At 36.8% G+C, this 12646-nt stretch overlaps 1 protein-coding gene across 1 annotated transcript; it reads left to right on the forward strand.

The window, feature by feature from the left end:
* Positions 1-323: 323 nt before the first annotated feature.
* On the forward strand, positions 324-12362 carry DMRTA1 (DMRT like family A1). Its single transcript, XM_020976686.2, has 2 exons — positions 324-1435; positions 9693-12362. Exons 1-2 carry the CDS (start codon positions 799-801, stop codon positions 10532-10534), a joined length of 1479 nt encoding a protein of 492 aa, XP_020832345.1. The 5' UTR covers positions 324-798; the 3' UTR covers positions 10535-12362.
* Positions 12363-12646: the final 284 nt, after the last annotated feature.

Below are 12646 nucleotides of genomic sequence, written 5' to 3' on the forward strand. Positions count from 1 at the left end.
ATTAACTGGGGAAGGCCAATATAAGATTCTGTGAGTATCCATGCATTAAAGGACTGAATCAAAAAACAAACAAACAACGAAAAAACAAAAAATCATGTGAATGTTTAACCTGAGCAAAGGAGATACTCAGATTTAAAGGAAATACAGTCATATCAAAGAAAGTGAAATCATGTAAACTTGCTCTGAGTACTCCTGAGATTGGAAAAGTTCTTACACAAGAGGAAGGCGCCTCTATCTGAATATGTGTATTAGGGTGGGTTGGGGGTGTGTATAGTCATGTTACAAAAGAATCTTTTAGAAATTCCCGAAGTGACAACAGAAAGAAAAGATACTGAGGTGGGGATTGGGCTTTTGCGCTCCATTCATTATTCACCACCTCCAATTCCCTTTCCAGCACCGCCCCCAAACCCACATTGGTCTTCGCTTTCAGCCCCAAGCCCTCTCTAAGTCTCACAGCCTTTCAAGGTGATTGGGGGTGGGCGTGGTGCGCCCTTCAACGGAGGCTACCGTTTCCTCTTGAGACCTTTAGTGGCACCAGGAGACGAAAGAGAGCACAAGGCAAAAGGAGACAGTCCTGGTAGCTGCAGTTGTTCCACTTTCCTGCTTCTGAAGCTGCTGTCCCAGACTTAATTACGGAAAGGACCGACAACTTTGTTTCTGGCTGGATCAGGGGTAACCCTGCTTAAGTGCCTGACTGTACTTCCCTTCTTCAACTTTAGGAGGGGCTGGTTGTGGGCAGCACCAAGAAAGTTGACCTTCCTGACTTCTTGTATTCTGTCCCACCGTAACGTCCCTGGGATGGAGGCTGCCAACGGGAGCAGCAATGACTCTAGCAGACAGACCTTGTCCTCAGGGCTGGCGGCCCCATCTCCAGCGGCCTCTTCCTCTTCGCTGTCCATGGCCTCTGGGGTAGCCATCCCTCCAGCTTTCCTCCGGCCCCCCAGCCTGTTCTTGCGGGCGGCAGCAGTGGCGGCCGCCGGGAGTGGAGCTTGTCCCTCTGCTGCGGGGCTGCAGAGGGGGGTTGGGGCCTTGGGCTGCGGGGTCTACCCGCGGACACCCAAGTGCGCCCGCTGCCGCAACCACGGGGTGGTGTCTGCGCTCAAGGGCCACAAGCGTTTCTGTCGTTGGAGGGACTGTGCCTGCGCCAAGTGCACTCTGATCGCTGAGCGCCAGCGAGTGATGGCCGCGCAAGTTGCGCTCCGCAGGCAACAGGCTCAGGAGGAGAGTGAAGCCCGTGGGCTGCAGAGGCTGCTCTATCCTGGGCAGGCCACTGGCAGTCGCGGAGCTGGAGGCTGCGTGGACTCGGAGGTTTCCTCGGCAGCAGGGGTTGGAGTAGGGACTGCCGAAGGGCTAAAACTCAGTGCTGGGGGTCTAGGAAGCCGGAGGGCTGCTCCCTTCGATATTTTCCACTCAGATTACCAGGAAGATAAAAGAGGTGAGTTGGTTTCTTCCCTGTTCGTGACTAGATGCAACATTATAAATGGCATACCAAAAGCTAAAGATGTACTTAAGTATCTCCTCTTTGGGAGGTTTATAATGCTGATTTGGGGGCACATTAAAACTTATTCACTTTGAAAAAAAATTATCAGAAATTTTCAAAAAATTGTTAAAAATCACTTAGCAAGCACTAGGTAACCCAACAGTGTATATAGCTTTGTTTTGTGGATTGTTTTTATTGTGTCTACAAGAGACTGAAAAGAAGAAAAAATGGCTTAAAGACTGAGGGTTCAAAGTTACCCCTAGGATTTATTCCTCTCCTACAGTTAATTGTTTTTCATCTTTCCTGGGAATGGTTAATTAGCTTGGCACACTGACTGAGGTAGCAAAACCTGCAAATCAAGGGTGTAATGGGGTTGGGGGCAGGGGTTAATTTAGGGAAAAGGTAGGTTTTGAATCACATATCAAATCCTGCAAGTTTTTCTGTTCACTTTCTGATACTGGTGAGTTGGAAAGTTCTAGCATTGCTCTTTTGATTCTACTGTAATCCTATGTCAGGACCAACTCATGAACAGAAACTTTATTCGTATTTCTACAGATATATTAAAAGATCTTGAGAGATTACTTTGCTTAATCCCTTTATTTTATAGTTGAATTAACTCAATCCCACAGAATGGAAGTAACTGCGCCAAATTTGCTCATAGTAATGGAGAGAGTCAGAATACAAAGTCATTTCTTCAAAATTTAAATACTCTTGCAACTAAACCAGATTTTAGCTTGGGGATTTAGCAAGCACACGGAAAAGCTATCAAATACATCAAGCTGATTTCTTTGAAAACTCTTTTGGTCATTCTTTTGATTATTATCTCCATATTTGTTGTTTTCCCTGCAAGAGTAAAAATTCCCACTCCTCCCTAAGAATACAATTAAGCCTTTAGGACACACTGAACTCTGGAAAACATTTAAAAGACCATATTAGTTCTTATCTAGTTGTTGTTTTAATAGCATAGTAGTAAAGTACTTTGCAGTTGATAATCTATATCGTTTAACATGTAGGTAGAAAATAATTTCTTTTTGGGGAAAAAGTCTACAATTACCTCTTAAAGCAAATGAGAAGGCTATTAACATTCAAATTCTTTTGGGTGGAATTTTCTGTAACTATATAGGGCTTAGTAGTGGTGAAAACATACATTCTTGTATTTTAAGGCAACAGAAAGACAAATAATAGCAAGCTAAAAAGCAATGATTTAGTCTTATTCATTATAAAAAATTACAGTTCTAATAAAATAATTGTTCATGGGCAATTCTCAGACTTTGCTACCATTATTGGCAAAGCATAACTATATATGAAAAGGGAATTAAATGACATATATCTATGTATATGTGTGTATATATGTGTATATATATATATATATATATGCATGCATATGTATGTTATCCATTACAAACTTCCTACTTCATTTGATTAAAACATAGAATCAAGACTTTACTATCTTTCTGTTAGAAGGTCAAAGAACATTGAAAATCAAGAAACAAAAAGACAATGAAGTTATTGGAAAAAAGATTACAATGTTAGGCATATGAATTGAACTTCATTAACCTATTGTGTTACCTAAAACTTGTTAAACAATTCTCCAGTGCAGTGACTTCCAAACTTTTATAACTGCATAATCCATGAGAAAAAAAAATTCTGCAGGTATCCCAACATATGTTTATTTATTTATAAATTATATAATGTACTACTGTGCTGGTATATTATATGTTATTAAACAGGAAATTTGAAATTTTAAAGATCAAAGCTGAAATAAGTGTATTTTAAAATTTATTTATTAATGGTTCAAAATTCTTTTTGCTCTCACTAAAATATTATCAAGCCATTATTGAACATGCTTCATTTTTATATATATTGACATACCATTGAGATACAAGAATACATCACAATATGTGGTAAGTCAATAACTGATTGAGAACATTCCTGTTAACTCTTTAGTGTTAAAATCTCCCACTCTTCCTTCAAGCTACTCTGTGCATTGTAGATTAGAGATAACTAACCATATGGCATATGGCTCAAGTAGGGACATTAAAGTCAATTCATATACTATATATTAGTAAACTTTAATTTCTTTTTTCTTTTTAATTTAATTTAATTTAATTTTTGCCAGCATTTATAATCCCCTTCCCAAGGCATACATCAATAATCATGCCTTATTCTTGGCACCTCCTGTTTTGTAGCACCTGATTTCCTATAAACCAACACTAAAGACTGGATGGAACCTGGATCTTGCTATTTACAGTTGTGGAATACAAAGTGTATGGGGGGGCAACATTCTTAAGAAAGTCATATTATTAGAATTCTAGGCTAAAAAGAATTATTGATTAGAATAAGCTTCTTGATTTTTATTATATCCATTGTTATCTATAATTAAGCAAACTGAAGTAACCATGCTGGAACACCGATGTGGGGTATGCTTATAGATAGCTCTTCCTGGACAGTCATCTTGTACTGTATTTCACTTTTTTAATGGACCCATAAGTACCAAGTCAGTTGTGATAACTCAGGCATTTCTTCCCCTTTAGGAAAGCAGACTGTTTATCCAGTCTTCAAGCTCTTCCTCTGTCCTTGATGATGGTTCAGATTTTAAATCTTTGCTTCAGTCATACATACTTTTCCAGAAACAGTTTTCTGTTGGACCACCTTCCTCACTTTCTTGGTTTTGGGGTCCTGAGATATCAGAGTTTTCAGAGTGCTATAATCTTCCTTTTTTTATGGAAGTATCTCATTTTAGCAGCAATTCTTCATTCCAGTGGTCCCCAGTTTGCTGCAGAGGAGGGAGCCATTTCTTTTTGAGAGGCAATGGGGTGAAGTCACTTGCCCAGGATCTCACAGCTAGTAAGTGTCAAATGTCTGAAGTCAAATTTGAACTCAGGTCTTCCTGAATCCAAGGCTGGTGCTTTATCCACTGCACCATCTAGTTGCCCCAAGGAGCCATTTTCTGACAAGCCTACAAAGAACATGGCCCACGTCTATCTTTACTCGGGGCACTATATAACTATATTATATCAGTGATGAGGCAGCTAGTTTGATAGTAGATAGAGTTCTGGGCCTGGAGTTAAGAAGATCTGAGTTCAAATTTGACTTCAAACAGTTAACTAGTTGTGTGACCTTAGGCAAGTTACTTGATCTCTGTCTGCCTCAGTTTCCTCAACTGTAAAATAGGGATAATAATAGCACCTACCTCCCAGAGTGGTTGTGGAGAAATGAGATAATATTTGTGAAGTGCTTAGCACAGTGACTGTAATATAGTAGTCAGTATATGTTTTTCTCCCCTCCTTTCCTGTAAAGGCCAGATCATTTGTGTTGTTTGTCCTTTGTTTTCAAAGAGGACCAATAGCAGCATGGGGTGATGTCTTGACTTGTGCATGAATTAGATTTAAGTGAGTAGAGTTACATAAATTTGTCAGTCACACTCTTTCATAATCATCGAAGTACAGTGACAAGACAAAAGTCAAGATGACTGGCCATGGCTCAGGATACATTGGATGACCTTGGCATCTTTGATGTCTGACCAAGCTCTCAGTACTTCACAGCACCAGTTTTTGCTTCCTTCATGGCCAAGGCCATTGGAACAACTTGTTCTCATTTGCCCATTCTGCCAGGGGGAGTGGGGTGGAGAAGTTTTCATGTGCTTAGGATTGTCATCCCTTCAATTTACCAGTGGGTTTAAGATCTCTCAGTTATCTTCAACCTAATTTGGCCCATTTGCTGAGATGATTTTACCAGCTTGTGGTAGCTGTACATGCTACTGAAGCCACTGGTGAGATAGATGGGCACCAAAGAGCAGCCCTGAAAAAGGTTCAGCCAGCCATCAGAGGTACTAGTTCTTCCTCAACATCTCATATACTCCAGTCATTTGTGCATCCAGTCCCTTGATACTTTTTAATTTTTATTTGTTTGTTTTGTTTGCTTGCTGCAGTGGAGTTATGCTCAGCCCAATGACTCACAGACCAGGGGGCTGAGATTGGTATTGGAGGTGAAACTGTAGTATTCCATTAATTTTCTCCACAAAATGAAACTGTGAAAAGCCACTGACGTCTGTCCTGTCTGTCTTTTTTTTTTTTGCCATCATCTTCTGCCTCTTTCTCAAGATCTTGATATCCGTCATAATTAGAAAAAAAGAACTGATCTAGTTTTCTCCTACTTCATTATCAGGTGTCATGATATAAATTCCATATGTAAAAGGGAAGACCTATGTTTAAGTATCATCTCTATTTGACTATTGACATATCACTGGGTTTAGTGTACAAGGAGAATTGTTTGATTATTTTTTTAAATCTTAATGAATTTCAATAATCTTTCTTTTGCAGTTTATTTCATTATTCTCTTCTTTATAAAGTTCTGTCTACATCATTGCCCTCTGTTTGGTATTTAAAGCCTTTCTCAACTTGGTCAAAACCAACTATCTTTCCAGCCTTATTGTTCCCCTTCACACACTTTTCTCACCAGTCATACTAGCTTTCTAATTGTTTCCTCAACAGGATACTCCATCTTACATCTCAGCCTCTTCATTGGCTGTCCTCCAGGCCTAGAATTCCTCTTTGAGTTCCTTCAAGGCTTAGATCAAGTGCCACTTCTATATGAGGCCCTTCCTGATCAACTCAGATGCTAGTGTCTCTTCCCCAAATTATTGTATCTTTTTTATCGATGCCTATATTTTTACTCATTATCTCTTTTGCTGAAAGGTTGGATCCTTGAGGGCATGGCTTTTTTCAGTTTTGTCTTTGTATCCTCAATACCTAGCACAGTGCCCAAGACATGGTAGATAATTTGTAAATGCTTGCTAATTGTTGCCTTTCACCAGGCCTATGAGCCCACTACTGCCTTTGTCTCCGTCAACATTCCCTACACAGCACCTTTTCTCAGCTTCAATTTTTCCTAGCCACAATAAATGCCTAGAAGTTGGAGGAACATGGGTGACATGAAAGGAAATGTCCAGTGGCCCCAAGGTCACTTGCCAACTCATGGGCCTGTAAAACCACTCTGGCCCTTGTCTTCTGAGGGGTGTTGCTTATGACTCTGTCATATCTTCTTCTTTTGGCTGCTGCCAATACTGGTTCAGGCTCCATGGCTAGGCCTAACAAATTCTCTCCAGATGGGGTGCTGCAATCCCCAGCTGCCCAACCTGGCCCCCACTTGCTTTTTAGCATGCATCTATCCCCACCACCACCACTTCCTAGCCCTTAGAGGGAGGTAAGGAGAGAGGAACAACAGATGGACTATCCTTTTCCTACAATTGATGGCCAGAGAGAGCTCCCGCCTGTAAACTAGACCTGTTAGGATGAATGAGGCCCTAGGATTATATTCTATACTTCTTTATTGGTGATTATTTTACCCATTACTGTGATCAGGGTTGCAGGGTTTCTTTCTCTCTCTCTCTCTCTCTCTCTCTCTCTCTCTCTCTCTCTCTCTCTCTCTCCCTCTCTCTCTCTCTCTCCCTTCCTTCCTTCCTTCTTTTCTTTCTTTCTTTCTTTTTCTTTCTTTCTTTCTTTCTTTCTTTCTTTCTTTCTTTCTTTCTTTCTTTCTTTCTCTCTCTCTTTCTTCCTTCCTTCTTTTCTTCCTTCCTTCCTTCTTTCCTTCCTTCCTTCCTTCCTTCCTTCCTTCCTTCCTTCCTTCCTTCCTTCCTTCCTTCCTTCCTTCCTCTCTCTCTCCCCCCCCCTTTCCTTCCTTCCATGGACTCCTTTGTCAGCCTGATGAGATCTATGGATTCCTTCTAAGAATAAAGTTTTTAAAATGTATAACAAAATCCATAGAATTGCAGAAAACCTACTGTGATGAGATCCAGTTATCAAAATAACAACAATAACAAAACACAAGGCCAGGGAACCAAGTAAAGGACCTCGGCCCCAAAGCTCCCAGATTGGGGTGTATGAGGGGTAGGGGGTGGGAGATAAGTGTGGAGTGGGAGGCTCTCACTTTGTAGACTACTGCTTTAATGAACCACAGTTTTGTTTGGTTGTTCTATGTAATTAGATATTTGGTGCAACCTCAATTTACTTTTAAAAGCCAACTTTTTTTTTTTAGAAAAAGAATAAGCTTTGAGGGTTTTTATATTAGTTAAATAATTTATCCAGGGACTATATTTAGATATCTATTATTGAGGACCTACAAAGTACTCAATACAAGGTACTAAGAGGTACTAAGTGCAAGGTACAAGGGACTGTGGGAGAGTAAAAAAAAAGATGCATAAGATATTACATTTGCCCTCAAAGATTTGTATAATCAAATAAGCAAGAAAACATGTATACAAGTAACAAAGACAAGGTAACATGGTAATTGTTATTAGTGGAATGAAAAAATTAAAAGGAATGAGGCCTACTAATTATAATTGCAAAAAAAAACCACATCCCACTTTTCACTTGTCATTTTAAAAGAAATATATTTCACAAGTGGCTAAAAAGAGTTCCTTTACAGTGTTTTTATACAAAATCAATTATTACAGGGATAAAGAAATTAAAAGTTTTAATTTTTACTGGGTGCAAATTTAATCTCACTATAAGAAAGTATGCAGCACAGAATAATGTTAATCTTAATATCACTTCATGAGTAATTTTTAAAGCTTATTATTAAACTAAAATTGTAGGCATTGTAGATAATACATTTCTGAGATTATTTTTGAAGTCAAAATGCCATTTAGTCTTTCTTTTTCACAGTTCTTTGTTCAACTTCTTGACCCATGTCCAGACATTTTTAAAAATTACAACTGAGTTTATTTTGTTTTATTTTTTAGTTAGGAATACCCCTTTGAGAAAACTGGAATCACTTGGACTGTGGCAAAACTAAGAGTGGGAACCATTGCTTTAGACAATGACAGAATTTCAGTGCATAGTATTCACAAGCCAGGCAAGATTAAATCATACAATTTTCAGGACAACAAACCAAATATGCGTCCAGAATATTTCTATTATTTTGCCGTTTTGCATGGAAATATGATTGAAACATTTTTGTAGATTAATTAGAAATTAAAATAAAAATAATTTAACATAGCTAAATAATATGTTTTGTTGTTACAGGTTCTCAATTATTTCCCTCTAAATGAAATTATTTTGGTACTATTGATTTCTAAGTATTTATGATATTAACTTTCAACTTGTGACAGAAAAACTTTTCTGATTTTGCTATTAACCAAATGAAGTTTTGTTTTGTTTTGAAAATAAACATCTCAGTAATGATTTTAGATCTAAAAAGAAGGTTTATAGACTCAGAGTACTGCCATTTTATTATAATTTTCTTGGATAATATTTGTAAACAATTTATTTCAAAAGAATATTAGAGGAAATTAGCTCTTAGAAAAGCAGATTTGCATATATTCATCAATAATGAGGAAATATCACATACTTCCAGTACAAATCCATTACATCTTTGATTAATGATGTCTTAAAAGCCCATCGTTGAATTGTAGTTATATTTCCTCATTTTCCTACATACTTTTTCACTGTACATTCCCATATATACATTGCTGGAGAGGTAGCATGGCATAGTGGATAGAGAACTGGACTCCTTTGGGTGTAGGTTTTGTCTCTGCCACATACTAGGTGACCCTGGGCAGTTCATTTAAACTCTTTGTGTTAAAATGAACTTTCCAAGATTATAAATTGAAGAGAAGGTACAGAGCTGTATTAGTATAGGAATTCCTTTGCCAAGAGTTTCCCACACCTATGAAATTACAAGTCCTGGAAAAAATATACAAAATAAAATTTGAGAGTATGCAATAAATATTCAATGTTGAAGTTTTAATCTTAGTGGGCAGATTTTCTCAAGCCAAAAAAAATGTAGCTTCTTCTAGCTTGTGACTTAATTTTAATAATTTCATTTTGTTTTATTTTTATTATGTGATAATAAAGGATCTTTCTGTGACAACTTCAATGGCTTTTATTGCTATTCAAAACCATAGATAAAAGAAAAAAATATTTCAGGTGGTAGCAGACTTTATATATTTTGAACATTTATTTTGTTAATATGAATTGTGAAACTTTTGGTCTTATGAACCAAAAAAAAACTTTGTGAAGTTTTTAAAAATAGTTTTCTTTTCCTTTTTTCCCCTTCAAAAAGGATATTACAGTGAGATAGAAATGAAACTGCTTATTGTAAAGAGATACTGTAAATATACAATGTATGGACTGGTTTTAAGCATAATTACTAGCTGGTTTGAATACATACTAGAAAAATTTATACTTAATTGATTTTTTCTTCCTTTCAGATTCAAAGGTTCAGAAAGTTGGCTCATACTACGGTAGTCTAGATAGTTCAATAATCACCTCACATCAGCTTTCCTTGCGATCTCCTGAGTCTATTGGTGCTAATGGAGATGATGAAGAGAAGCCATCTGGGTCAGAAAACTCAGACAAGGAGGAAAACATTCAGTCCCCTCACCCTGAGGAGCAGTCAGAAGGTACAGAGAGTCCTAGATCTTTGTCATCCTCTGATATGGAATCAGGAAATGAAAGTGAATGGGCCAAAGACTTTGCTGCTGCTAGGTCCAGTCTTCCCACAATTTCTTCCAGACCAAGAGACCCACTTGATATTCTTACTAAGGTGTTCCCAAATTACAAACCCAGTCGACTAGAAAGTATTCTGAAGTATTGCAAAGGAGATGTAGTCCAAGCGATAGAACAAGTCCTGAATGGAAAAGAACATAAACAAGATACTGTTGACCTTGCAAACTCAGTGGGAGCTGAATTGACAGCTTTGCAAAGAACTAATTTTAGCCTAGCTGGGCTAGGTATAGGAACACTAGGGAATAAATCAGCCTTTTCTCCTTTGCACACTAATTCCACTTCATTTGGTGGTGATCCAAATCTCTATAGCATAAATCCTAGGCTAGGTATCAGTCCATTATGCCTATCATATTCCTCTCCAGGAAGAGCATTGTCTGGCTTTATGTCCCCCTACTTAACATCTGGTCTGGTTCCAGCTTTGCCTTTCCGGCCAGCTATAGACTATTCATTTTCAGGAATGATCAGGGATGCCTCTTACTTTACCAGCAAAGGCTCAGTGACCAGTAGTGGACTCTATTCCAGATTAAATCAGGAAAATCAATAATTTTTCCCTTTTTTATGGAACATTTTGGGAATCATGCAAGTGTTGCAAATGCTGTGACATATCTGTCCTCCTAAATATTTTTTTCCTCAAGCAGTATAATAGTGTTCTCGATTTGACCAGACTTCCCCAAATTACTTTTAAAGAAAGAAGCATTTGACAATGATGTGTGCCTTGTATGACCCTGTATTAAGAAATGTTGTGTTTCTAAAGTGAAATATTGAAAACCACTTATTAGCAATAATTAGGAAAAGCTGTTTTTTTTTCTAAATGATTTTCTGTGACAAAGTTGCTTTGTAAAAAACAGAACTGTAAAATTGAAATTTATTTTGGTGAAAGGTAGTTTTGTCTTTACAATACTTTTGTAGTTGAGAAGCTATCCAGTGTATTGTAAATGGTTGCAAGTTAAATGTTTACTATGAGTTGGATAATTGTTAAAGTCATTCTGAAGAATTATAATAATTTTTTACTTCTTCATCTCTCTTTCATTTTTTTTCCACTAAGTAATAGTGTTTCAAAAGTTTTATTTCTATGCCAAAGAGAGTAATTCTCAGTGACGTGAGAAAAATCAAGACATTTCATTTTCTCAGCACCAACATTTTATAATTTAATTATTTTCCATTCATACTAACAATTTTTGGGGGATATTAGGGACATGTTTTTCAATATGCTTTTTTATATCTTTCTTTTTAAACTTAAGCTTTCAAGGTTTCAAGACCCAAGGTTAATCATGACAGGGTAAGAGTGCACCATCTCCTGGACACTATCCCTTATTACAACTCAGGTATTAGACAAAAATTGCTTTATAAAATAAGAGTTTTAAAATTAATTAATTTTACAAGAGCACTATTTTATAGCAAGCTACTTAGAATTTTAATTTGTATTTTTTTTTGTAACTAAAATCTGTGTTAAGGCTGACAAAATCACTTCTGACAGAAATGATTCCATAGAAAGAAAAAGTAGAACTGGTTATTGAAAACATTAAAAAAATGATATTTCAGGGCTCCTTTTGCTTAACAATGTACATAACAATTGAGAATAAGAAGAAAAGAACATCTGAAGCATGGGTTCTTAACCTTCTTTTGGTGTTTGTTTCATGAACATCTTTGGCAGTCTGATAAAGCCTATGGATCTCTTCTCAGAATTATGTTTTCTTTCCTACATTCCTAATTGAAGGAACCATTAAATTTCAATTAAATGTCAGTCAAAATAAAGACAATTTTTCCCCATCAACATTCATGGATTTTCTGAAATCTATTCACAAATTGCAAGTTAAGAAGCTCTCCTTTGAAGAAATTATAGATGTATATATATGTGTATGTATACACTCACACAGAGCTTTTTAGCATAACTTTCTCTAATTTGTGCAGGAATTGTCCTCTACCCCAACAGCTTTTTGAAATATTATATGTTTTCTCTACTGTTAATTTATTTTTAAAAAGGAGTTTATTTCAGAGCCAGTGGTATCAACTTCAGTGGTAATATTCATACAAAACAAATTTTAGGCTTCTTCATATCTTGTTAATTGGTTAAAGAAGATAACTTTGTTTCCCTCCTCTGACCTTCATTTGCTGAATGAGAGCTGAGCCAAAAGACTCAATGAGGATTCACCAAGGATGTTATTAGCCCAGTTACTTTTAGCAGCATTGAGGATTTATTTGTTATGTTTATTCATTAGTGCAAAAAAAAATACTAAGCATTTACAGTTTACAAGACATTGTGCCAGGCACTGAGGATAGAAAGTTTAAAAAAAAAAAGGCACATACCCTGCTATCAAGGAGCTGATGTTCTACTGAATTCAGTAAGATGTGTATTTCTGATTCATTTTATTGACAAGGAGCATATTGAATGACTATTCTTTATATTGCAACTTTTATATATGACTATGTGCAATAATTGCCCTGATTGGCAGTGTTAACAATCTTAGGCAAAAGGAATTCAAATCATTTAATATTAAATTTATTACAAGTGATTTAGAAGCTTTCATCCTTATTGAATCTTTGAGTTGGAGTTAATGAATGCCTTCCTTATAATTATGGCCATATATCCAATATAGATATTAATAATAATGGCTAACATTTATATAGTCCTTACTTTGTTTCAGGAACTATGTTA

Source organism: Phascolarctos cinereus, unplaced genomic scaffold, assembly GCF_003287225.1.
Source record: "Phascolarctos cinereus isolate Bilbo 61053 unplaced genomic scaffold, phaCin_HiC Scaffold_4;HRSCAF=312, whole genome shotgun sequence".
NCBI lineage: Eukaryota > Metazoa > Chordata > Mammalia > Diprotodontia > Phascolarctidae > Phascolarctos > Phascolarctos cinereus.